The 25,416-nt window shown below is 41.5% G+C and overlaps 15 protein-coding genes across 15 annotated transcripts; 8 read left to right on the forward strand and 7 right to left on the reverse strand.

The window, feature by feature from the left end:
• Nucleotides 1-134: 134 nt before the first annotated feature.
• CYP1_2 (heme binding) lies at nucleotides 135-670 on the reverse strand (the record flags this gene model as incomplete). Its single annotated transcript, XM_038922485.1, has 2 exons — nucleotides 135-586; nucleotides 637-670. 2 exons carry the CDS (start codon nucleotides 668-670, stop codon nucleotides 135-137), a joined length of 486 nt encoding a protein of 161 aa, XP_038778413.1.
• A 400-nt stretch (nucleotides 671-1,070) lies between these two features.
• On the reverse strand, nucleotides 1,071-3,500 carry FOA43_002185 (uncharacterized protein; the record flags this gene model as incomplete). The annotated part of the gene is made up of 1 exon (XM_038922486.1): nucleotides 1,071-3,500. One exon carries the CDS (start codon nucleotides 3,498-3,500, stop codon nucleotides 1,071-1,073), a length of 2,430 nt encoding a protein of 809 aa, XP_038778414.1.
• Nucleotides 3,501-3,717: 217 nt separating this feature from the next.
• FOA43_002186 (uncharacterized protein) lies at nucleotides 3,718-5,916 on the forward strand (the record flags this gene model as incomplete). The annotated part of the gene is made up of 1 exon (XM_038922487.1): nucleotides 3,718-5,916. One exon carries the CDS (start codon nucleotides 3,718-3,720, stop codon nucleotides 5,914-5,916), a length of 2,199 nt encoding a protein of 732 aa, XP_038778415.1.
• Nucleotides 5,917-5,927: 11 nt separating this feature from the next.
• FOA43_002187 (uncharacterized protein) lies at nucleotides 5,928-6,686 on the reverse strand (the record flags this gene model as incomplete). The annotated part of the gene is made up of 1 exon (XM_038922488.1): nucleotides 5,928-6,686. The coding sequence occupies one exon, from the start codon at nucleotides 6,684-6,686 to the stop codon at nucleotides 5,928-5,930; it is 759 nt and encodes a 252-aa protein (XP_038778416.1).
• A 174-nt stretch (nucleotides 6,687-6,860) lies between these two features.
• Nucleotides 6,861-8,054, forward strand: FOA43_002188 (uncharacterized protein; the record flags this gene model as incomplete). The annotated part of the gene is made up of 1 exon (XM_038922489.1): nucleotides 6,861-8,054. The coding sequence occupies one exon, from the start codon at nucleotides 6,861-6,863 to the stop codon at nucleotides 8,052-8,054; it is 1,194 nt and encodes a 397-aa protein (XP_038778417.1).
• Nucleotides 8,055-8,104: 50 nt separating this feature from the next.
• Nucleotides 8,105-8,839, reverse strand: FOA43_002189 (uncharacterized protein; the record flags this gene model as incomplete). The annotated part of the gene is made up of 1 exon (XM_038922490.1): nucleotides 8,105-8,839. One exon carries the CDS (start codon nucleotides 8,837-8,839, stop codon nucleotides 8,105-8,107), a length of 735 nt encoding a protein of 244 aa, XP_038778418.1.
• A 174-nt stretch (nucleotides 8,840-9,013) lies between these two features.
• On the forward strand, nucleotides 9,014-9,721 carry FOA43_002190 (uncharacterized protein; the record flags this gene model as incomplete). The annotated part of the gene is made up of 1 exon (XM_038922491.1): nucleotides 9,014-9,721. One exon carries the CDS (start codon nucleotides 9,014-9,016, stop codon nucleotides 9,719-9,721), a length of 708 nt encoding a protein of 235 aa, XP_038778419.1.
• Nucleotides 9,722-9,747: 26 nt separating this feature from the next.
• FOA43_002191 (uncharacterized protein) lies at nucleotides 9,748-11,139 on the reverse strand (the record flags this gene model as incomplete). Its single annotated transcript, XM_038922492.1, has 1 exon — nucleotides 9,748-11,139. The coding sequence occupies one exon, from the start codon at nucleotides 11,137-11,139 to the stop codon at nucleotides 9,748-9,750; it is 1,392 nt and encodes a 463-aa protein (XP_038778420.1).
• A 435-nt stretch (nucleotides 11,140-11,574) lies between these two features.
• On the reverse strand, nucleotides 11,575-13,701 carry FOA43_002192 (uncharacterized protein; the record flags this gene model as incomplete). Its single annotated transcript, XM_038922493.1, has 1 exon — nucleotides 11,575-13,701. The coding sequence occupies one exon, from the start codon at nucleotides 13,699-13,701 to the stop codon at nucleotides 11,575-11,577; it is 2,127 nt and encodes a 708-aa protein (XP_038778421.1).
• Nucleotides 13,702-15,141: 1,440 nt separating this feature from the next.
• FOA43_002193 (uncharacterized protein) lies at nucleotides 15,142-16,986 on the forward strand (the record flags this gene model as incomplete). Its single annotated transcript, XM_038922494.1, has 1 exon — nucleotides 15,142-16,986. One exon carries the CDS (start codon nucleotides 15,142-15,144, stop codon nucleotides 16,984-16,986), a length of 1,845 nt encoding a protein of 614 aa, XP_038778422.1.
• Nucleotides 16,987-17,257: 271 nt separating this feature from the next.
• On the forward strand, nucleotides 17,258-17,788 carry RPL6A_1 (60S ribosomal protein L6A; the record flags this gene model as incomplete). Its single annotated transcript, XM_038922495.1, has 1 exon — nucleotides 17,258-17,788. One exon carries the CDS (start codon nucleotides 17,258-17,260, stop codon nucleotides 17,786-17,788), a length of 531 nt encoding a protein of 176 aa, XP_038778423.1.
• Nucleotides 17,789-18,106: 318 nt separating this feature from the next.
• Nucleotides 18,107-19,420, forward strand: FOA43_002195 (uncharacterized protein; the record flags this gene model as incomplete). Its single annotated transcript, XM_038922496.1, has 1 exon — nucleotides 18,107-19,420. The coding sequence occupies one exon, from the start codon at nucleotides 18,107-18,109 to the stop codon at nucleotides 19,418-19,420; it is 1,314 nt and encodes a 437-aa protein (XP_038778424.1).
• Nucleotides 19,421-19,449: 29 nt separating this feature from the next.
• Nucleotides 19,450-20,757, reverse strand: FOA43_002196 (uncharacterized protein; the record flags this gene model as incomplete). The annotated part of the gene is made up of 1 exon (XM_038922497.1): nucleotides 19,450-20,757. The coding sequence occupies one exon, from the start codon at nucleotides 20,755-20,757 to the stop codon at nucleotides 19,450-19,452; it is 1,308 nt and encodes a 435-aa protein (XP_038778425.1).
• A 174-nt stretch (nucleotides 20,758-20,931) lies between these two features.
• Nucleotides 20,932-21,837, forward strand: FOA43_002197 (uncharacterized protein; the record flags this gene model as incomplete). The annotated part of the gene is made up of 1 exon (XM_038922498.1): nucleotides 20,932-21,837. The coding sequence occupies one exon, from the start codon at nucleotides 20,932-20,934 to the stop codon at nucleotides 21,835-21,837; it is 906 nt and encodes a 301-aa protein (XP_038778426.1).
• A 1,644-nt stretch (nucleotides 21,838-23,481) lies between these two features.
• Nucleotides 23,482-25,236, forward strand: FOA43_002198 (uncharacterized protein; the record flags this gene model as incomplete). Its single annotated transcript, XM_038922499.1, has 3 exons — nucleotides 23,482-23,807; nucleotides 23,928-23,953; nucleotides 24,461-25,236. The coding sequence occupies 3 exons, from the start codon at nucleotides 23,482-23,484 to the stop codon at nucleotides 25,234-25,236; spliced, it is 1,128 nt and encodes a 375-aa protein (XP_038778427.1).
• Between the last annotated feature and the right edge of the window lie 180 nt (nucleotides 25,237-25,416).

Genomic DNA, 25,416 nt, shown 5'->3' on the forward strand with positions numbered 1-25,416 from the left:
AAAAAAAAAATAGAACACCGCGAACAAATTTCACTACTAAGTAGACAGAAAGACATATTTCAAGAGAGACGAGACAAGTATATCATCCGGCCGCTCCGTTTCGATTCACTAAATAACTATATAACCAGAGGTACTTATAATTCACCACTGTCGGTAATCTCGATCTTGGCCTTAGTGGCACCGGAAGGAGAACCCAACGTCTCAATCTTCTTAACAATGTCCAAGCCATCAGCAATTTCACCAAAAACAACGTGCTTACCGTTTAACCATGGGGTGACAACAGTAGTAATGAAGAATTGAGAACCATTAGTGTTTGGACCAGCATTGGCCATGGATAACATACCTGGCTTGCTGTGGGTGTGAACAAAGTTCTCGTCTGGGAACTTGGCTCCATAGATAGACTTGCCACCAGTACCGTTGAAGTTAGTGAAGTCACCACCTTGCAACATAAACTGAGGAATCACTCTGTGGAAAATCGATCCCTTGTATCCAAAACCTTTTTCTCCAGTGCACAAAGCTCTGAAATTCTCGGTGGTTTTTGGAACATCATCATACAAGTTGAATGTGATTCTTCCCAATGGTTTGCCTATATATGTTAGTATGACGCCATAATCACAAAACCTACTTTTTACTTACCATTGGCAGCAACGTCGAAATAAGTTTGAGTCATATTGAACAATTGAGGCGTTTAGGTTTATAAAACTCTTAGAAACCTGCTAATATACCGGAAAGGAAAAAGTGATCACAATTAGGAAACCTTACAAAACAGCCTTAATTAATCCTCCAAGACTGAAAAAAAAAAAAAAATTATTGTGAGAAAGAAAAGAAACAAAAATAAAATTGAAAATGCTTCAAAGGAAAGCAAAAAAAAGAAATGTCAAGGAAGAAAGACATTATTCTAAAGGTGTTTCTTATTTCCTTCTTCTTCTTTAGTCAGTACGAGGTAGTGCAGTTACTAAATTGGGAATTGCTAGAATAACCTATGAACAAGGCAGCATCCGGCGAATAGATAGAGAGGCGATCCATAATGGTCATTAATATGTACATGATGATATTTATAGGTTGTAATCTCAGTTCTGTAAAAACTCGACGAACCTGAATACTTTGTCAGAGAATTTCTTGAGCCCAGTCTTTCTGGCTGCATCGTCGGCCGTCTCATTGACCTTGGAGAGAATCGAGACTTCGTATCTTTCTCCATTGGTATCATCGACCACCTCGTATATAACAGGGACTCCCTCGAATTCCAACTCGATCGAGCGCTTTCTGCTAACTGACGTAATTAAATAGGGAACATTCTTGTTAATTTTCTTCGTATTACCTGCCGAGTCCTTTCTGTATCTATCATCCAGCTTTATCGCTATAGTATGATTCTGGATCGAGTTGACGAGGCGGCTAACGCTGTTGGCCTCGCCTAAATCCAACAGATCATCTGGAATTCGGTTGAGAAATTTAAATAGTGGCTTCTGCTTTTTATTGAATATCAAATTGTCGTCAAACTCGCTGTTGATAAGCATCGAATTGAAACTCGACTGAAATTTGACATCCGTGCCATATTGCGGTAGTGGGATATGATAATTGCATTCACATTCGTTCACAAACATGTTGCAACTTTGTAAGTCCACCTGGTTTCGATGGACATCGAACCAGATTTCAATGTTAGGCAGATCCTTGAAATTGGTGAATTTTTTGAATCCGTCCGGAACTAGCTTAATTTGTAGTACGTGCGTAAACTGATTTTTGATACCTCCTGCCGATCCAAAGAGATGGCTTTCTTTATCTAGAAGCGAAAGCTGTGATAGTTTGCGATTAACTTCAGGAAAGTTGGAGTGGAAGAACATGTTGGAGCTTGTAGATTTTCCTTGAAAGAGAACCCGTCCAAGCGTAGCATTGATTATATTAGGCATCCAGTCGGACTTCTTCTCCACAGGTTGGAGTAGTGACTTTGACAGCGAGTCAAAATCAAAAGCAGGAGTATTAGTTGTTTCTATCCTTCTCTCTGCATCCTCTGTTTCCTTCGGCTCCTCTTTAGTTTTCCCGCTCTTTTGAACGTCAATGAAATTCATCTCAAATCTTTCCTCCGACTTATCCACTGCCTCCTTTAATTCCTTCAGTTCTTCAAACAAGGAGCTGGTCTTAGTAACATCCGACAACGATGATGATTGGCCTGTTCTAATCTTCGGCACCTTGAGCCTATAGATAGGACCTCCATTGGCAGCATACCACGGTAGAGAAGGATCGTTGTACTCTTTATAAATCAGATCCGTTCTTGTGAGAGTTGTCTTATCCAACTCCTTCGTAGCAGTGCCTGAATATTCTGTAGCTGCCAACAATGCAGACTTGGCTAATGATAAATTTGCTTGCGTAAAGCTACTCAACACGTATAATTGATCGTTGTCGCTGATTTTGTCAAAATAAACGTTACTCAACTCTTGTAAGGCATCAATGGGCATCTCTCTGTGCAATTCTGTGTCATAAAAGTTGCGTAACTTCTTTAGCTTCAACGTTATCGATTGAACATTGTTAAGTAGCTCGTTCCACGAGACCTGCACAAAGCTCACAATATTGGGACTTCCGGAAACGATTAGCTCGTCATTTTCAGGGCTCAACGAAAGCTTGGCACCTAGTCTCGACCATGAATTGGTTATATAACCCCGATGAGAAAGAAGCAAGAATAATTCTCTTCTGTTCTGAAGTGCTATATGAGCCTCTGTATTCAACGATGACTGATCAATTACCCTGTCGCTTAAACTGACTTTCCAATAGTCTTTGATGATCTTTGTTATCAATCGGGCCTTGGTAATCGATTTTGTCACTCCCACGATTTCCTTTTCCTCTGCATAATGTCTCAGTTGGGAGAGTTTGAATGCACTTTTAAGATCTCCCACCAATTGATTGTATCTTTTAGCAGATATCACAGCTTCTTTTGGCTTGAACTCATCAATCTTATTGTATAATTGTGTACTCGATATGTCCTGCTTGAACACCATCAAGCTCTTGACATCTCGCTCAAAATCTACCACATTGAAATAGTTTTCATTCAATCTATTAGACTTGTTCTTTTCCTGTGTCCGGCCAATATGAAACTTTTCCAACGGAGAGTATTTCCTTCGAAATGGAGCTAGTATGAGATGATCCGTCGAACTATTTTGTGCGTTGTCCTCATCATTTCCTTCTGTATTCTCTTCCCAAGGAAGGAGGATATTACTAGCAGATTCTGTAGGTATATCTCTCAACATATCAGCAATTGGAGATTCTGTAGGTATATCTTTAAACATATCAGCAGTAGGAAATTCAGTAGAAAATTCAACTGGCTTGTGTATTGATTCTTCTGCCGGCTTCTCTATTGATTCCTCTGCTGGCTTCTCTATTGACTCCTCTGCTGGCTTGTGTACTGACTCCTCCGCTGGTTTCTCACCGCTGGAGTTGTACCGAACTGACTCTATTCTCCATATTTTAGGTCCCCTTGCGATGCACACTTTCTGTATTGCAAACCTTAGCATCTTAGATACCCAACACTTCAAATGCCAACTTTGCTGATGCAATCTCAAAAAAGGACCACTACTAGTTCAATCCTTGATCTCCTAAAGTATAGAAAATTTTTATACACGTCCCGAAATATTTTTTTTTTCAACCTCAGACGCGCTGAAATCTACAGGTAAATACAAGAGGATGGATTGATGATCTAGAGTTCTAACAGGGAAATCTTTGAAATTTGTGATGAGCTCTCCAAACGGCAAATCACAGGGCCTAAATCCCACGAAGGTGTTGGAGAAGTATGGGGGGTCCGAAAACGATACCACGGACGAAGAAATGCTGTTAGGGTGTTATGGTGACACCTCTAATCAGTACAATAGTTTGGCACATTTTACAAGCCTTGACAAGGTGATTTATTCGGGAATACAGGGATTTCGAGCAAGTCCCATTGATGATAATATGAAGGACGGTGTTAATTTGAGACGAAAAATGAGTCCTTTGGTTAAGAGAGCTTATCAAGGGTACCTACCAGAGTACAGGCTTAAACAAGGACCGCTCTTGGAAAGACTAGCAAAGGACATTGAGGTGTTTGATAGAACACAGCATGGAAAGCAGGATACTTTGGCGCATTTTCTTTCCTCATACAGGCATTTACGAAGCAAACGAAGATACTTCCAGGGGAACATCAACTATTATAACATGTTCAATAAGGAGGTGAAGGATTTCTACGAGTTTAGACGAAGCTATAATGAGATCGAGATGAAACAAGGCAGCATTGGAATTGACGGTTCTCTGAGATACAGTACTCATAAAAGGGATGACGATCCATTACAACGTACCAGATGGGACCAAGAAGAGAAGGAGATATTCTTTGGAGCATTGGCAAGATATTCGATCCATAGACTGGACGAAATTAAGAAGCATCTCCCAAAAAAGTCGTGTGTTCAAATATTAGATTACTATCATTTGCTTAAAAAGACCCTTCGACGATACAAAAGAGACCCCAAGAAGATACAGTCGCTAGTAGCTATGAGTGAAATTCCCATAGCATATGAGATGAGTGATGAGTTTATTGAATTTGAAGAAAGTCAGGCTAGTCTAATGATTTCTCCGTGTAACAAACGAGTTCAGTCTAAAGTATCAAGTTCCAAGAAGATCGCTGCCATGCATATATTTCGACCGCATCAAGATCTAATTGACTGGGATAAATTGGCTAAGATAGCTGAAGCTTTTGAAGATAAGAAGAGATCCGCTGATAATCCTGATGTCAACATTCCAGATTCAGTTCAGATCTTAATCAAAGATCTCATTGTTGATCTTATATATCGAACACTTCTTAAGATTACAGAGAGGAAAATTTGTGAGTTATCAGTATCGAAACTGAAGGAAACTCGTCGAATGAGTATAGATATTACACGAGAGGAGATAAATACAGCTTTTGGGAAGCTAACTACCCGCAATTTCAATATTGAGGAATTCTGGAGTGAATATTTCCACGAACCACCTAATAAGAAGAGAAGGGTGGAATCTGTGGATCCTGAAGATGTTTACAACAGCCAGGAAATCGAAAGACATGCTGATTTACAGAATAGCGTGGAAATTGAACAGAAGCAGCCACCACCGTCCTTTGACTTTAATACTGCAGTGAGGAACACTAGACCAATCGAGGTATTGAACTATGTTGTTCCTGAGATGCATACTTATCCAGAAGATCTACAAGCGCAGAATATTGATCCTCTACTATGGAAGGAAATAGATGAAGCTAATGAGGTTCCTGCCTTGGCCGAAGATGAAGAAACAACTGAAGACGTTGAGATTTCAGAAAAATTGATGTTGATGGAAAGTGCTCTACTTGAGAGATTGGATCATGAGGCCTCTGTTAAGTACGAGAGCATTGTACTCGGATACATGCAGGCCCATCCAGATCTTATAGACATGAATCACAGGGATTTATGCTCCTATTATATTCTCAGTAAGTACTATCCTAAGGATCTTCCCTTCTATTACCACGATGATCTTTCATTTGTAAAGGAAGAGCAGAGGCTAATCCAAGAAAGAGAGGAGGAAAATGCTAAAGAGGCTGTCGCAACTGCAGTGTTGGAGCGAGCAGAGGCACTGAATGCATGTCAAAAGAATAAGAAAAGACTTAAAAAAAGACTCAATCAAAGTAGTACTAACGCCAACGTTCACCAATTGGACAAGTTACGTAACCAGTTGAAAGAGCAGGAAAGCGTGATGGAAACACTCAAAAAGTCTCGTGATTTAATGCCAATCTATGATAATACAGGTAAATCTGAATTGATCAAAATAGCTTTACTTTATGGCGACGGGAAAGTCACCTACGCATACTACAATGAGAACGACCCCTATGAAATGCCCATGTTCGATGAAATCACTGACGAGATGCTACTTCTTCATAATTACCAGTTCAGTGAGTATTAGAAAAGTATGCATTATATAATTACCTTGTCAACACCTTCAGCTACTTCATTTACAGTAGCAGTGCTTGCATCTTCCTCACCCGCAAGACCTCTTTCGAAGATTTCTTTACCGGTGAGTTTGCCCTGATGAATCTCTTGGAATCTTTTCTTCATCCTTCCGTCGTATCCCATTTCTTCACGGATTTTGGCTCTCCACTTACTGAAGCTCTCATCTGTGACTTTTGTACCGACAAACTTTCTCTGCTCTTTCTTTTCTCTCACCACACGGAGGTTTTCAAGCTTCTGGGCTTCTTGCTCCACTTTGTCGTTAAATAACTGCTCTGCTTCGTCCTTTAATACGGAAGCCAACGTGAATGCACTCGGCATTCCGATGTTCAACTTGGCCTCTTTGTCAAGCTTCTCCGCGAGTTGGCTATAATCGTTCTTACCAAGGTCTATGGTCTCTATCAAATTGACTGCTCTTTGAGAGTCTTTTAGCTCGACTGTCTCCTGATCATCGCTATCATCATCCCCGTCTTCGCTGTTATAGTTTTCACCATCATCGTCATCGCCATCGATTCCTATCTCTCCTTCGGTAACCCACAATTCAGGAGCCACCTCGGGGTATGCCGCTGGATATCTAATGTGTAATTTTACTGCGTGTTTCCGCTCACTACTAACATCCAATAATAGATTGATTGTAAATTCTTTTCCAGATATAAGTTCCAATTCATCCGGATAGATGCTTTTGAGAATCTCCACTTCTTGTTTCTGCTCTTTGAGTGGATCCATGTTTTGATTCGAAAGCTGTATGAAAAAGAACGGTAATATAGTTGGTCAGAAATGGTGATGATGATCTCCAAGTGAAAAATTTCAGTAGTTGAAAAAAAAATTTTGCACTTCTGCTCCATCTCCAACCAACTGTATAACCGTTCTTCTAGTAGTGAATAGCTGCTTTTATAGATGATGAGTGACATTTCAGAATTGCTCGGATCGCTCGTTACAGAATCCTCTCAGTTGGTTTCTCAATCACAGTCGGATCAAGCCGTCCAACTTCTTAAAGCCCAATTCGAGACCTTGCAATCACACCCAGTTTACCTACAGAGTCTAGGAGAAGCACTATTGGAAAATGGAAATTTAGAAGAAGCACAGGATGTTCTTACACGTGCATGTGAACTAGATCCTCAGGCTTCTCAGGGAGTGGAGAAATTTCTATATTTGGGAGAAATTATGGGGGCTAAAGAAGGTATAGAGTTGTTACAGACTGGTCTGAATAAATTGCTCAGTCAGATGGATATCTTAAAGAAACAAGGAATATCGGATCGATCGCAGGAGTTTGATGACTCTTTCAACCTTTTAATTTCTGCGTATGGTAACGAGAAAGGAATTAAAGAGTACTTATTGAAAAAGATGGACCAAGGTATATTTGCCATGATTGAGATCTGGATGACTGATCTCTGTGATGAGCTTGAGGCAGAACAGCAGTGCGAGCAGTTGATTGATCAGGCACTCGTTCTAGACCCTGAAAATCCCGAGGCATGGTCTCTGCTTGCCAGTATAAGGATATCTCAGATGAGAAATGATGATGCGATTAAGGCTATTACCAAAGCATGGGAATTGTTTTCCAAGAGGAAGACGTTATTGGAGGATATATCTAATATTAAGAATGAATCAATTGATGTTAGCGATGCTCAAATGGAATATCTAGAATTAGTCGAGCCTATTGTCACATTGGCCAAATATTCCATGGAGATGGGGTTGTTTGAAGAATCTATTGGTATAGCATCTTCCGTTCAGGACATCAACGAGAGATCCGTGGAAAGTTATTATTTGGAGGCATTTGCCAACTATTTGAACGCTAAAAGAATTCAAAACAGACTGAGTCCGCAGGACGGTTATAAGGTTTCGCAAGACTTTGCAAAATATCCACTTAAAACGAATATCGATGAGAGCGATGATAGCTTTGTGTACTTGAAAGAGGCCAGAAGAGCGCTTACAAGCGGGTTCAAGCTACTACAGATTGATGAAGTAGCAGAAGAGACAGACGACGAGTTGAAAAAGACCATTCACTCACTTCTCAAGCAGCTTGGAGGTCCATTACTAAAGGAGAAGGATGATTCAGGAGTTGATGAAACGAACTGGGAGGCTCAGATCATTTAGTGTATAAATAGATAGTAGATAGAAAAGAGATATGTTGCATTTATGGAATGCTAGAGCTTCAGATGAGACAGTGATACAGAGATATCTGAATCATCCTTTTGATGAGTATCTGGCGCTTTAGGTTCTTTCTTTAGCACTGACTTTGATTGGTCTTCATCTTCTTGATCCTGCTGCTCCACATTCAACACTCCCGGTAGATACCTCGTTGCCTGGGCAATCTCTTCTTCATCCAAAACTTCTTCTGCAAACTCCACATCCCTCCCCACAATCTGAACATATCCAGATGGAACCAACCCCGTCTCACCAGTAAATGGATCATACGCAACCAGCCATCCATCTCCGTATTCGTAACTAATGATAATGATTTGATCTGTGGTCAATCGAAGCTCGTTCTCATTTTCTGGTTCGAATGGATATAACGCCACAGCATGAGTAAGGTTCTCTTCCTCGGACCCCGTTGCTGAAGCGGTAATCGAAGATTCCTTGGTATCTTTAGGTCTGATGTATTCATTGGTAGGTTTCAGTTTACCAGACTCGTTGTCCTTTTTGAACGTGAAGACTATGTTTTTATCTTCAAGTTCATCAATAGGATTGTCTTTGCTATCGTCCTCATCAAACTCCTCGTAAACTCCGTAGTGCATTGGATTGTCAGACGAGTAAGCAAAGTCCTTTATCGAAATAGACCGATCTGTCAAAGAAGAAAACCGGTTGGGTTCCGATTCATTGCTAGTCGATATAGGTTGAATATTTCCAGGATTTGTGCACACGGTTTCAATCGTAGTCATCACTATACAAGGCTGTTAGAAGAAACTAAATCAACCTCCAATAGACTGAATATAAGCTTATAAAATAAAAACGCGAAAGAAAAAGAGAGAGACAAGAAAGGAGAGTCGAACGACCAAGACGGAAAGGAAAGCCTATAGGTCTTCTTGGTTCTTTACCTGAACGTTTTCCCGCACATGACAACAGCACATAGACCTACTTTTGATCAGAGCCGAGCTCGAAGCTCAAAGCCAAAATCATCTATACAGCATAAAAGAGCGCTGCCCGCACATAGAGAATTAAAGTTTAGAAAGAGAGTGAAAAAGGTGGATGAAGATTTTGATTCGGATATAGAAGATGAAGAAGATGAAGAAGAGGAAGAAGATGAAGAAGAGGGAGGAGATGGTAAAAAGAGATTGTATATAAAGAAGTCTGATGTTAAAGAGATGAGAAGGAGGTTGGAAGATGGCTCTGGTGACCACGAGAGTGGGCAGTCTTTGGAACAGAGAAGGCTTGAATTACTTAAAGAGACCAAGGAAGTAGATGAGAGTGAGAGTGAGGGCGATGCCGACGAGGAAGAGGAAGAGAGCGACTCAACTTCAACCTCTTCATCTGCCTCTGACTCCTCTTCTGATAGTGACGAAGAACTATTAAAGGAGCTCGAAAAGATACGTCAAGAGCGAAAGCAAAAGGAAGAACAGCAAAAAGAGGATGCAATAATGAAGAAAGTTCAGCAAGAACAGGAGAAGGAGAAAGAAGAGGAAGATACAGAGGAGATTACTAAATCGTGGAGATCACAGGCTCTGTTTCATAAGCAAAGTCACACCGAAAAGGATCCTGAGTTCGTTAATGATATGCTTCGAAGTGACTTCCATAAACGGTTTATGGACAAATACTTTAAATAATACAGAATAGTAGCGATTGACATGTCTTAAAAGACTCTTTTGAACAGAGTCTTGGCAACACCTTTTAGCAATGGCCAGCCGCTGTCTGCTCTAACAGCATCGCCATTTTCTTCGAGTCTTCTCAAAAGGTAGTCTTTGGTTTCGAGAGGAGGCCCCCAAGGAACGTACTTGATAATGTTCTTAACATTTCTATGAGTAGTCAAGTAGTAGGTAACGTTATCACCCATACCAAGCAATTGGCCCAACACTACATTGGCCCTGACCTTTTCATTACTCACCTTATCGAGCAAATCTGTGGCCATTCTTTGTGTATCCGAGTTATGAGAAGCGACAACTAGATGGCCTACGGTAGGTTTGGTAGAGCACATTTCAGCCAAAGTTCTAGTAATACCTGCATCATAATTAGCATCTGTGTCTGCCTTAGTGTCATGAATGACAGCTCTATTTGGCTCAGTGTGAATGTAAGCACCTCTGACCAATTTCCAGCCCAACAAATAGCCTCCTTTTTTGGCCAATTCACTCTCCTTGATCAAGTTTGGAGTCGATTCTTTCAAATACATCTGCATTGTACCAACTACAGTAGGTTCAAGATTGTTGAAACGTGCAAATAAATCTCTCTGAAGCTTATAAACTGCTTGCTGAAGATCGTTACGCTCTGCATCGACGATGACCACAATAAAGGGTGACTTTCTGCCTGGGTATTGTTTGTGCAAAGAAGCGTTGGCATCTTCTGCAACCTTGACAATATCGCTACAGGTGTTCAATAGTTGCTCGTATCTGGCCTTATAGGCGGGCTCCTGGTAATGGAGCAAGATATCGGCAGCATTCTCAATCAAAGCTGTGGGTTTCAATGCAACGTATCCTGGAGGAATACTGTTGATATTCTCAGCGCCAGTCTGTTGAATCATCTTCACAGTGTGAGGAACCAAAAGTTCTCTGATAGATCTTCTGGTCTCCTCAATAATCTTCTCGATGCTCACAGACATTTTCTTACCATCACAGGCTTCCAAAGTATAGGAAACCATCATATTCCTAATTCCTCTCTGGCTAAGCCTTTCACCCGTCTTCATCATCTCGGGTAAAGTATCTCCACCACAATAGTTTTTGTACACTAATGCTTTGATAACCCATAGAGGAGTGTAAGGGAAAACCCTAATGGCCAAGTTCAATATCGGCTTGGACAAAGTGCACATACCGATAATACCATAGCCTAGAAGCTCAGATGTGTTCAACGTATCCAGATAGCTGTCGGTATTCTGTTTTGGTGACGTATGATGTGCATGGACAGCAGCACCAGTCGATGTCTTTTGAGTGTTGGAGATGTATCTTCTAGCAAAAAAGCCGTTAGCAGGCTGTTTCAATAGTGGGGCAGAAGAAGCCTTGGCAATTCTAGAAGCCAAGGAAGGAGATCTGAACATTGAGGGAAAATAAGTGAATGTAACTTTATGAAGAAGAGATGCTTCATCTACATTTGGCTCGAGTAATCTGGCGCTATTTATAATTTCTCTTCATGGCTTATTCTGCTACGCTGATTAGAGAAGCCGAGGGGTAACCGTTGCAAAGTGCGGGAGACTAACCCCATCGCGCATCCCAATTGGGAAAGATCTCTCAGATTTTCTCCGTTGTGTTTGCCGATAACGTTTATCAAAGAAATAAAAGGGAAATTCTTAGCGAGTATACGGAAATGTTCGGCGAGTACATGTTCAACCTTCGAGCAGGCATCTACTCAATTAAATCACGCAAGGATATTCTTCGACTCTACAAAAGTGTTGATTTGGTTGTATTAAATAAGATAGTGTAGTGTGATTTAGTGTAGTAATTGCCTTTCTTGTTGTATCTTCCTGCTCTGCTTTCTACTGTCTAACCCCTGCACTGTATGCCAAAGCCCAGGTCTTTGTCAGTCCATCGTCCAACCATTTGTCTTGGAATCCAGAGATGAAAAATTGGTATGCAAGAGTTGGCTTATATAAAGCGCTGTTCAAATAAAGAATACCCTTCCATCCTGAATCAACGCTACCCACAAGATTGGCCAAAGGTCCCGTTTCCCACTCTTCCTTAACAAACTCGGGCGTTCGGATAAAGCTGGAAACAGGAGTGATTGGAAGCATGTGAATTCCATGGATATATTCCACATTGGTACCAAAGTAGGTAGTATGATCAATTTTGTTTTCGAACTTAATTCCGCTAACAAAATTACCGATGAACTTGCTTGGCATCACCGTATTGCTTTGATTGTAGAGCATGTAAGTTCCTATCGACCGCTTTGAAATGGCGAGCATTAAATTGGCTCTATCTTCCATATTGGTGTCTCCAATTACTTGGGCCCAGATTTTCATGGCATAGCTGAAATTGTAATCCTCACTGGAACTCTCCTCATCTTTTCCGTCTGCATAAACCGTAATGCCATGTGCAAAAGAGTGGCCAATAAACCAGTCAAAGGAGCGAAACACTGGGAAGTATGTATCGCTCTCGTTTGGGTTGGCCACATCTCTCACCATCGTATTCACCCAATCCTTGATATCTTTGTACCAGCTTCCTCCCAAAGCTTTATCAACAACTGCTGTAAGTGCCGCTGCATGAATATGATAACCATAGTGGAAATGGTGGTCGTTGTAGAAAGCATTACCATAATCTAATGAAGTGTCTCCGTCCGCCATACCTCCGGTGGAACAAATTCCTTTCCAGTTAGTCTCGTAGCACAATGGATAAGTCTGCTTGTTGTTACTGAAACGTTCAATTGCCGTCTTCATCTTTTTAAGAAATGCTTTACTGGCAGATTCATCCTTGACAACGTAGTAAAGAACATACAAGACATATGCATACTTGTCAAGCACCTTTCCGCTGAAGTACATGGAATCCGAATTGGAGGCAGTGTAAACGTCGGCTGCGGCATCAATCAAAGCTGCTGCCTTAATCTTACTCATTTCATCAGTTGTATAGCTGGGCTTTGACCATCCGGAAATAGAACTCCATGGATCAATACCTATAGAAGTAGGCAAGCTTTCTGACATCTCAAAAACGTTGGTCAAGTACCCGGTCATTTCCCCGTGAACGGTGTCCAAAAGCGTAGCGGCAGTCTTCTTAGAGGAAGTGGATGAAGTGAAGGATTCGATTTGATGAGGAAGAGCATAAATAAGAGAAGTGCCTTTGTTTGACGAGCCTTGGGTGGTATAGTTGAAAGAATAAGTACCTGTACTACCGCTGACACTGGCCTTCAGGGTAACAGCAGTAGGAAAACATCCTGCTGCACTATCATAACTGCTGAATTTATCCCTGGCCAATTGAATAGAGCAGTTATTAATTGAGTTTGATCCAATAATATGATAGTTATCCTTAAGTGCAAAACTGCAAGTCTGGTTGTCAGTAAAATTCACATACATCGACCAGACTCTACCATCATTAAGTACAATCGTGTACTTATTGGTGCCAGTACGTGGAGAAGTAGCACCAGACACTGATTTAATGCCGATACCGGAATGAACCTCCGGAATAAGATCATAATAGACACCAGATATAAAACCCATTCCTTGGACCAAATGGCAGCTTAAATATCCAGCCTTGGCACTCTGCAACTTGACTTCTGCAGACAGTTTGGCCAAATTAGCCATTTTTATCGACATTCCTTTTTCAAAGTCAGAAGAGCCCAACACAACGCACTTGTTACCTGCTGGCATGTAGAAATAACTTGCAGCTTTCTCTGAATTGTCAGAGCCAAAAACTCTCTGCGATGCGTCCTGATCAGATACAGCTAAACCCTTGAACTTGCTCAAGGTAGACATCCAAACAGCATATGGGTGTGTATAGACGTAAGATGTCTGATCGCCTAGTGTCAGATTCCCCCAAAAGTTGTTTGTCTGAATGGGACTAGTGGTGGCGACACCAGAAGGTACGGCCACGGTACTTGCCTTTCTAAAAAAAGTGGAAACAGGGGAGGAAGTAGCAATGGCGCCAAATAAATTACCTGAAGTTTGTGCAACCATCTTGTGAGTGTGTGACGGTTGTTTCAGTTGTAATGAAGGCTATCGGTATTGCAGAGCAGGAAAATCCAAGAAAGAATCAATAAAGCAATAATAGACAGTTTACTGGACACAAAGAAACAGTGATTAATACAAATGCGAGCGTTTATTTACTCTTCATTAACCGCTCCTAGGGAATTACCCGTTTAGGAAATCGAATCCTCAAATAATCTATATTTCAGGGTAATGCAATTAGCTTTCTTCAAACCTTTGTCTGGTTTTTATTTGCTTTCGATGAGGATGTAACAAAGACTGAAGAGAAGAAAGAGACCCCTCACTAGCAGAAAGATAACTACCGGTGTTATCATCACCATCACCATCCCTATCATCACCTCCATCACCTCCATCCCTATCATCGCCTCCATCGTATAGACGCTTTTTATGCTTAGAAAATGCGAGGATACTTACAGGTGTCACAGATCTGTCAGGCCAACCATTATTGAGTGGCATTGACAAAGAATGACGTTGGGGCTTGAACTGAGATACGGCATATGCCGCATTGTAAGTTGCAAGTAGTTCAGAAGGTCCATAAGACACCAAATCAACCCGCACAATTTCCCTGTTTGCCTGTTGTTCTTCACATTCGATCTCATCATTTTCAATCATGCTCTCCCTTTTCTGTCTTTTATATAGGTTCGCTATTTCAACATTCTGAGACACCTTTGCCATATCCATCGCATAATTGAATAATGAGATTATTCTGGCTGACTGTGACTCGTATTCATTATATTTCTCTTCGTTTCTATTCTCCTCTCTGTTCTCCTCTCTGTTCTCCTCTCTATTCTCCTCTCTGTTCTCCTCTCTATTCTCCACCTTATCCACCTTATCCACTCTATTCTCCACCTTATCCACCTCATCTATAAGCTTCAATCCATGTAGAGATTCGTTTAGTGAATGTTTTATTGCCCAATGAGGCGGACCACGCAAAGCTAGATCCGTTGGCCCTGTTATCGAATCTAGACGAGCCACCGGTGTCTCTGTTTTTGTTGAAAGTAACCCCCCAGAGCCTCTATAATTTATAGACGAAGCCCTCCCGTTTCTTTTGTTCTGCAGTTTGGCTTTATCACTCTGCTTTCTTCTACACTCCGGACAAACTCTAATTCTTAGGTCTTGAGGGTCTTCATCCAAAGTTCTCTTACGTTTGCAAAACACACACTTTTGAATCTTCCCATGTACAGAATAAAAGCATAATTCTTTTTTATCTGCCTCCTTTGTCTTCATGGTATCATCTTCCTATGTCTCCTTAGCTCAATATAACACAAAGGTGACTGACTGGCTTATCTTGCATCATTTTTCAACTTCTGGCACTTTTTTTTTCCAGCTTCTCAAAGGCCGAATTTTTCAGATTCGAGGATTCTCTGCAACTAAGGTATCTAAGGTACCTAGCTCAATCACAAAGTCACCATGAAATTTGTTGCCTTGGTGTCTGGAGGTAAAGATTCTTGCTTCAATATTCTACATTGTCTTGCAAATGGCCATGAACTTATTTGCTTGGCAAATCTATATCCTCCTCCAAGTGGATCTGATGAGATCGATTCCTTTATGTATCAGACCGTCGGTTACGATGCGTTGAAATATTATGCTGAGTGCATTGGTAAGCCATTGTATTCGCAGATGATTAGAGGAACCGCGGAAAATAAGGAATTGGAGTACGCAAGGACTTCCAATGATGAGATAGAGGATTTGTACTCATTGTTAACGAATGTATTGAAGGAGCATCCGGATGTTGAAGCTGTCAGTGTCGGTGCCATCCTTTCTAACTATCAAAGAACTAGAGTCGAAGATGTGTGTAACAGGTTAGGTTTGACAAGTCTATCTTACCTTTGGCAGAGGGATCAAGCTGAGCTTATGTCTGAGATGTGTCAATCGGGTCTGGATGCAATTCTCATCAAGGTTGCAGCCATTGGATTGAGCGATAATAATTTGGGCATGACTCTTCAGCAGGCCTTTCCCGTTCTATCCAGCTTGAACTCTCGCTTTGGCGTACATATCTGTGGTGAAGGTGGGGAATTCGAAACTTTGGTGTTGGATGCACCATTTTTCAGGTGTGGAAAGTTGGTGATCACCGAGCAGAAGGTCCTTAGACATACAAATGACGACGTTTGGTACATGAAATTGAAGGTGGAGGTTGAGAAGAAAGTTCCTCCTTTACCTGAAAAACAGGACTGGTCTAAGTATCTCCATGAGCCTTCCTTACTCACAGAGGAGTTCCAAGAGATCGAGGATTCCGTGAACTCCGTGGACTCCGTGGATTCCGTGAGCCCCGTAGACTCCCTCGGAGTTCTTGGTTCTTGGAAGACAAATACGTCTCACATTGGAAATAAGATTTATATATGCAACCTATCATCGTACAAGCCATCTGTTTCTGATCAAATCACTGATATTTTCACTCAATTGAAAGGTCACTTGGACCAATACAATGTTTCCTTCTCCAACATTCAGTCTGTGGACATCTTTCTTAGTGATATGAAGGATTTTGCACAAATAAATGGCATTTACAAGTCATATTTCACCAAACCCCTACCTCCAGCCCGCTGCTGTGTAGAGACTAATCTTCCTACGAAAGTCAAGGCATTGGTATCCCTAAAGGTACTTCCCGAACTTACTTTCAAAGAGGGTCTTCATGTGCAAAGTCGATCCTATTGGGCCCCTTCTAATATCGGACCTTATTCACAAACTATTATAGATAGAAACGAGGGTATTGCTCATCTCAGTGGTCAGATTCCTCTTATTCCAAAGACCATGCAACTATGTACTACACCTGTCAAGCTCTCTGCTACTTTAGCTCTACAGCATTTGGACAGGGTGAAAAATGTGGTGAACTATCCTAAGTCTCTTTTACTAGTGGCTTACATTACAGACGAGTGCTGGTTACAAACAATAGTTCAAGTCCACAATGCTTACACCACCAACGACAAATTTATTATTGTTCAGGTGACAGATTTGCCTAAGGGGGCCCCTGTGGAATGGAGCGGACTGAGTTACAAAGATCCTGAGCCCGACCTTGATGAGGAAAGTGACACGGAAATAAAGGATCCTCAGAAGTCTGTCACGGTATTCTTCACGGACTCTTTGGAAGAACTTAGTACTACAGATAAAAACTCACATTACACGATCTATTGCAAGCCAGCAGATCTTATGACTGATTTAGGTAATCTCTCTTACGAATTCTGTCCAGTGTGCAAAGTATATCGTGGTGACCAGAGTGAGTTCAAGTATGGAATAGTGAAAGAAGAAGGTGTCATGTGATTACATATGGGTTTCACACCTGCACCGCTATTGAAATTTACACCCAAAAAACTTTCCCGCACTCAGAGACAGAGAGTTCTCCCCTGGTAAAGCGTCGTGCCCAGGAAAAAAAATTTTACCTCGAAAAGTTTCACGGTGAGTCTCTGGGAGAGAGGGAATTTTTTCAGCGTTCAGGTTTTCTATCAAAGGTTTCTCCTTCATTTAGTTTCCTTTTACTCACCAAAGCATCAGTATCTGAACTGACGTTCAAAGAATAGAATCATTTGCAAAGATGTCTGCCCCAGCTGATAAGTGGTACAAGGCTCATGACGACCCGGTTGCAAAGAAGACCAGAAAGACTGTCAGACCACAGAAGCTCAGAAAGTCTTTGGTTCCAGGCACAGTGTTGATCTTGTTAGCAGGTCGTTTCAGAGGTAGAAGAGTTGTCTACTTGAAGCCTTTAGAGGATAGCACTTTGTTAATCTCCGGACCTTTCAAGATCAATGGTGTTCCTTTGAGAAGAGTCAACGCTAGATATGTCATTGCCACCTCTACCAACGTTTCGTTGGAGGGACTTGGCTTGGACAAATTCAACGTCACTTACTTTGCCAGAGAGAAGAAGTCTTCTGCCAAGAAGTCCGAGAAGGATTTCTTCAACGAGGCTGGTGCCAAGAAAGTTATTAAGGCTGAAAGAATTGAGGACCAGAAGGTTGTCGATAAGTTCTTGATCACTGAGATCAAGAAGACTCCATTGTTAAAGCAATATTTGGCTTCTTCTTTCTCTTTGAAGAACGGTGACAAGCCTCACTCCATGAAGTTCTAAGCATCATCATTATTGTCACATAGATTTACATTATGATCAAATTGTCAAGAATAAAGTGAGTCATTTTCATCATAGTCATCCTTTGATTGTATCATCCATCATCTTCATCAATGTGAGGAAGCATCTTCTTTCTTACGGCGTATGTTGACTGAGTTTTAGAGCGGAAGTCTCTTAATCTCCGTTGGCATATATATATCTTATTTTTGTTCTCCTAATATTAACTTAGTTCGAAATGCTGTAGTAGTGAGTGAGGCTTTAAGGCTTTAGGCAGAATTCGCGTTCTATATATATTTAGTAGTGACTGGAATTGCTAACAAGATGCTGCGTCCAAACCTTCCAGCACCGAGGGAAACCGTTTCTAAATCGGACCCTCAGATTCTAGAAGTGCTCCCCCATGAGAGAATGTACTCGATTCAGATAGGTGCACGACTGTTCAAACTTAGTGGTGCATCTCTCTCTTTCGATTCACCATCTTACTTTACCAACTACTTTTTACAGCATGGCAATGAGTCCGAAGTGCTTTTTATTGACCGTTCTCCCAGAGTCTTTGAGAAAATATGCCTGCATCTTCAAGGTTATTCTATTCATGTAGAGGACGAGTATGAGTATCTTTATCTCTATGCCGATTCCACCTATTTCCATTTAGATAAACTTCACTCTAAGTTACTTGACGAAGGTTTTTTTGTTAACGTTGGCGGTAAGGCTTTCCAGATTCCTAAATGCATCTTCCTGCAACAAGGTAACTACCCCAATTACTTCAGCGTTATCTATGATACTTTAGTATCGGATCCTTTCCTAACCAATTCCGAACTCTTACGACCACCTCCTCTGTCTCCCGTCACTGTGCAACGATGTCCTGCCTTATTCGACCAGCTTCTGCAAGTTTTGCAAGGTAATCATATAGAGATTACTAGTGAAATACATCGCCGTGATCTTATCAATGAGGCTAAATACTACAGTTTCTTTGCTCTCGAGCAGCAGTTCATCAAAGTTGATATAAGTATCAATCCTTGCTCAGGCAGAGAGGAAGTTCTTGTCAACTTCAATGATCTTAAGAAAGAAGGTCTTCTAAATTCTTCTTCTAACCAATCATCCTCTTCTGTACAATATGCTCGTCCTTACATTGATATGTATTCGCATCGTGATTTGGTCTTGCAGATCGATTCTGCGGAGGCTTCATTGCTTATCAATATCGATGATTCCTTTGTCAGTTTGACAATTGTCGGCAAAACTGCCAAAAAGCTACATGATCTCCTAGTTGTGGTCTCCGATGACTTGATGTATGAGCTCGTCAATAACAAACTTCCAAAACTAACCCTTTTGGTTCATATGAATCAATGTTGCACCTATATAAATGGTTTGGAGGTTCAAGATGACTGGATCAGCAAGCTTATTGATGCAAAATGTGATATTGCCGTTACTAGTCCTGATGCAAAGTATTCCAGTGAGTTCTCTACAGATCTTCCCCCTCCTTTGAAAAGAAGAACACCACCTAAGGTGATAGCCGTTAGACTTCTCAAGTCACAATGGAAAGTCTCTGTTGCTGGAAGAAACAAAATCTGGATGAATGGTGTACTATGTGATGGTGTATTGGATGAGCCGAACTTCAACAAGAAGCGGGGGTTTCTATAATTGAATGTATTATATTATATCTATTTTTATCAGTGTTCTCTTCTCTTTCTAAGACCACCCACTGTGAATAATGGCACATTCTGTTTGGAGTCGTCGCTTTGAACCTCCACTCTATTCTCTGAAACTGCTTGAAAGGCGCCCGCTATCTGCCTAATGTCGTAAGTGTCACCTTTTTTCTCAATCTTGTATGCAACTATCGGTCTTTCCTCACTTTCAACACTCAATATAAGAATATCGCCAGACACGGTGCCGCTAATTATATCAGCATCGGTATCTACTGTCTTGTCATAAGATAGAGTACCATCATCTTTCAGATCAAACAAGAAAAGAGCATTCACCCTCTCAAAGATAAACGCCAACTTATGGCACGAGTCAACTGGAATAATGTCAGATACACAATACTCCTTGAAGTCATGATTCTCATTTTGAAACTTTTCAGGAACCAAATGCTTGTCTCCCAAATAATTCTTCACCAATTCGTCAACTGACACTTGACTCACCAACTCTCCACCCTCCTTTGCTTGCCATAGCCAAGAGCAAATAAAGTTGTCTCCTCCTCCACTCACAAGAACTTTTCCCTTGCTCCAACTTGGTAAAACAAATTTGGAAACAAATTCTTTATGGCCAAAAAGCCACTTCTTAATGACATAACTCTTTGGATAGTATGAAACTCTAATATGCTCATCTCTATCCGATGTTAATACGCACTCCTTTCCGTTTTCATCCACTGAACTATCAATGCATGTAAGCATACTCACATGTCCAAGTAATGGTTGCATCTTCTCTTCATCCTGGATTTCTGTGTCCAATAATCCAACAGAATAAACGTCACCAAACTTGTCTGCAACGAGAATATTTTTATCATCCAACGATGTAGTAACAGCAGATGGTCTCTTAGGAAAAGGTTGACGTTTGACAAGTCGTAGAACTGAAGACGGAGAGCCAGTTTCTAATGGATTCACTTTGAACACAACTGCCGCCTTGTCGTTATCAGTCAGTATAATCAAATGTGTATCATCTCTAGTCAGATGCATGCCTCTAATATATGTAAATGTGGGGGGTGCACCAGGTCCTGGAATTGGCATCTTAGGAGCCTTTTGTTTCTTTTCATTATTTCCGGCCTCATCCAGTTCTCGCTGCTCCCTTTCATACTTCTCCATTAGGTCCTTGTGGTGCTTTCGAATACCATAGTAAGGATCGATTTGATCTGTCCATTTTGATATTAACGTAGCTTCAGTTCCAGATATCGAAAACACGAAAACCGAGTTTGCCGCTGAAGCAAATAGAGTATCGCCTCTTTTGTTAAGAAGGATGTGCTGGTAAGGATAGTGTGGCATCTGAAAGGGTGTAAGAGCACTGGTAATCTCAGGCCGAAGCAGTGGTTCAACTTCTTTATACGATTTTTCAGGATCCCTCAGATGCTTAAATTTTTCACCCGCGAATCTTAAATATGAGCCAAATCAGATCGATGAAGCCTCTCTCTCCACAAGTACGGTTCCTTTTTGTTGTACATGTCGTTGCTCACTCATCCATTGATCAAGAACGGTTGGTTCAAAGAGGTGAATAACGAAAGTTTTCCTGGGCAGGCATTCAGTCTCAGAGTGAGTAAGATCCTCTATGCAGAGAAGTCGAAGTACCAGGACGTTTTGGTTTTCAAATCGACAGATTTCGGCAACGTTTTAGTCCTTGATGGAATTATACAATGTACAGAAAGGGACGAATTTGCATATCAGGAAATGATTACTCATGTTGCCATGTTCGCACATGGTAATGCCAAGAAAGTGTTGATTATTGGGGGAGGAGACGGAGGTGTTCTTCGAGAGGTTGTCAAGCATCCGTCCGTGGAAACTGCCACTCTTGTAGAAATTGACGATATGGTGATAAGAATTGCCAAGAAATATTTACCGAATATGTCATGCTCTTTTGAAAATGACAAGGTGAATGTGGTTTTGACTGATGGGTTCAAGTTTTTGAAGCAGGTGGCGATGGATTCAGGTAGATACGACGTGATCATTACAGATTCCTCGGATCCTGAAGGTCCTGCCGAGGCTTTTTTCCAAAAGGACTATTTTCAGTTGTTATACAACGCTTTGGCTCCAAACGGAGTGGTCATCTCTATGGCATCCGAGAATATATGGCTTAACATCAATAAGCTTGGTCATCTTAGAAAAGTTGCCAATGAAGTGTTTCCAGTTGCCAAAATATCCAATTGTACCATTCCAACGTATACCTCTGGTCAGATAGCATTACTATGCTGTTCCAAAGATCCTCAATTGGATGTTTCAAAACCCTCCAGAGCCCTTCCAAGAGATCAGGAGATTAAGTTATTCAAATATTACAACAGTCAAATCCATCAGGCAAGTTTCATCCTGCCCACATGGGCTGACCAGATTATATACGAAAGAGCGGGTTGTTAAAATCCAAAAATGTCATCCATGGCTGCTTTTGAGGCATTTTTATGCTTTTGTTTCCGGTTTTTCTCCGCATGTGAGCGTTGAGGTGTTGGTTCTTTTGATTCCTCCGGTGCTGCCTCTGCTGCCTCTGCTGCCTCTGCTGCCTCTGCTGCCTCTGCTGCCAGAGCTGGCTCTTCGACAATCTGCCCAACATCTTCACCGAACTCCCCAATCACATCCTCAACCACAGCTTCTGAAGCAGTCAGAGTGTCTGTTTCGTCTGCATCCCATCTGATTCCCTTTAGTATACAATAGATCCTAGATACTAACCCATCCAGCACAAAGCCAAGTGTAATAAATTGTCCCATTTCGAGAACAGTATAGAACATCAAATAGCACTGCGGTACAAGTTCTTTCACGATGTAGTTGACAAGCTTATGCAATCGTACAGTAGTCGATATAGTTATCTGTTTAGAGCGCTTCTTACTATAATTTCTGGCAACGAACTTAACTCGCCCTAGTTTATTCCATTTCATTCTTGTAATCTTGGAAACCCCCTTCCCCCCAGATGTAACCTCTTCGAGGTCAAACAGCATTAAAAGTACCTGTCTTAGCTTTCTGTGTAGTACATTGAACGTCTTCCACCAAGTAGCGGTTCGGTGCTGGTTGGCATTTCTATGGTATAGAAGGTGAAGTATCTGGTACTCTTGAAAGAGTTTGTCTAGGGTATTAGGATCAAGTGGCTGTGGCATGACATATTAAGGGAGATATAGAGTAGGCTTATATTATAATGGTGAAAAATCTTGGTCTTTAATTTTCAGGCGGTGCGACCGACCATGACAGATTGTTTGTTGGCATCAGGGGGTTAAAAGGGAAGTGATTAAAAGGTTAAATGTGGACTACGAGTGATGTCAACGTTGATGTACCCGGAAGAATTGTGTTGATTGAAACAACTTTAATGTTTGTTATGCTGAGAACGAGGGAGAATGAATTACAATGTTGTACCCTTAGAGAGATAAATAGAAGAAGTAGTTAGAAGTAGTCAGAGGTAGTGTGCTGTAGTAGTCAGAGGTAGTGTGCCGTAGTAGTCAGAGGTAGTCACCAGTAGCTGTAGTACCTGCTCCTCTCTATGTAACCTCCCAGTGACGTAACTTGGCGTGACCGACCGGTCGTTCCCACTGCTCCAGGTCGCACGTTAAAGTTTCAAGGTCGAGTGAATTGTTTACATTTCCGGTGCGCGTGCATTCTTGGCCCTCGACGGAGCCTTGAAAAAGAAACAGTGCAGAATTCTTGGAACCTGAAACCTGATTTGGAAATCTGCTCCATTGTAAAAGTGAAAAATTCTCATCAAACACGCGAGTTTTAAATAGAAATAAACGCGAATGGTGATCACAGTGTAAATTGTATCGACTCCTTTGGCTGAATTGGTGTATGGCTTCAATACCTCCAGTGGCTCAACGCCTGCTTTGCCCGGCAACTTTGAAACAATAACTTTTGCATTCTTAGGCGAAAATCATATGTTCCAGACTTTCGCTTGAGTATTAGATATATAAAGTCGGCTAAATCCGCCGGTGATTGATCATAAGTTTAATTACTTGAGATTTGTTCCTTCTGATACCATTCTTTGATCTTTTGATACCTCTTCACTCGTTTGTTTCCATTTTCACAATGCAATCTGTTCTTATTTCCTCTGTCTTCGCAGCTGTTGTTTCTGCCGTCACTGTCGTCTCCCAGATCGGTGATGGTCAAGTCCAAGCCGCAACTGCCGTTGCTGTTTCATCTGCTGCTGCAGTTTCATCTGTTGCTGCCGTCGACACTACTGTCTACGCCCAGGAGACTTTGACCACTACTTACTGTCCAGAAAGTTCTTCTTTGGCTGCTGCTAACAGCACTGTTGCTTCTAACAGTACTGTCGCTACATTCGAAGGTGCTGCCAATGTTAACGGTGTTGCCGCTGCCGGTCTTGCCGGTGCTGCCGCTGTTGTCATGTTATTGTAAGTGTCTCAACTAGCAATTAATATTATTTGAATCTTTTAATTTAGTTTTGAATAAGTAATAGATAGGTGTATATTTTATACACATATGGGTTATTAAGTTTAATGTAACGTTCGTAGAATTAGGTTCACTGGTTTAAGGTCTGGTGAGAAGCGAAAATTTTTCATATAGTTATCGTTACATTAACATAATAAGGGGTACTGATACACATGCAAGATAGCTAAGGACAGGAGACAACGACAACTCATAACTATAAGTGATCAGCTTTTATTGAGATTTACCTATATTTTACTGTTACTTAGTTGTTTGGGAATCTCGGACGGTAATATCTCATTAGTCTTTCGTCAAGGGATTTTAGTGTAGTAAATTTTCTCCCTCTCTCGGCGGTTCCCCTGGTGGCGACTTTCTGTTTACCCGCGGTTTCCGGCATACCGTGGTGGTGCGGTGATGCGTAGAATCGGCACCCCGGATATGAAATAATCCGCTATCTTCTATTTCATCAGCCTCTAAATGCGCCTCCTCATAATATAAAGGAAGTGAAATCACCAAGTTGCTCCAACAGTTTGTTTCTCTTTGAACCGTAAGAAACAAGTTCAGATCAGTATGAAAGTTTCTATTTTAACCGCAATTGTTTACGCATTGGCCTTTGCAGAGGCCATGCCTGTTGAAGTTGAAGTCTCCAAAAATGAAGTTGAAGACTCAAAAAACGAAGTCTTATACTACCAAAGACAAGATGGTGCAGATGAAAAGGCTTCTCAATCGCTTCTTTCCTCCCTATACGATTCCATTTCCTCATTAGTCAAATCTAGTGATGAGGATTTAGAGGCAGAGAATCCATGGAAGAAAACAGGCAAGGATAAGAAGGAGCACTGGAAGCACCATGGAAAGCACCACGGGAAGAAATGGGGAAAGACGCGTGAAGATCCAAGTGACGAAGACGGTTCATCTGACGAATGCGGCCATAACGAGCTTGAAGATCCAAAGAAGCACTGGAAGCATCGTGGAGAGCACGAGAGAAAGCACTGGAAGAAGGTTGGTGAGCACGAGAGAAGGAAATGGGCTCGTAGACCACCAGAGAGTGATGATGAGTTTGAGCCTTCCGATACTGAAGGTCCAGAGGGGCACTGGAAGCATCGTGGTGAGCACGAGAGAAAGCACTGGAAGAACGTTGGTGAGCACGAGAGGAGGAAATGGGCCCATAGACCTCCAGAGGGTGATGATTCTGAAGAGCTGTCCGTTCTTTCGGGACCACCAGAGGCTCCAGACTGTTCGAGCACCATAGATCCTGATGCATGTTGGAAGGATTATGGCGAACAACAGAAGAAATACTGGAAACAATATGGTAAAGAGCAGAAAAAGCACTGGAAGAAGAAGTATAGCGAGAAACCAGATGACTCGGACGATTCAGACAACTCCGGCGAGGAGTAGGTCAATAACATTTGTTGTGATATAGCGCTAATACTACTGTGTTTGGGAATGAACTTGTAAACTGTAAAGATTCATTGAGAATGATCTCGTTGATTACGTAATCTCTTATCTCAGGTCATTTGGGGGGTCTCTGTTTTTACCTTTTTGAGAGCTAATAAATTTATAAGTGTATGATTGTAC

The sequence above is a fragment of the Brettanomyces nanus genome, chromosome 2, assembly GCF_011074865.1.
Source record: "Brettanomyces nanus chromosome 2, complete sequence".
In the NCBI taxonomy this organism is placed as follows: Eukaryota; Fungi; Ascomycota; class Pichiomycetes; order Pichiales; family Pichiaceae; genus Brettanomyces; species Brettanomyces nanus.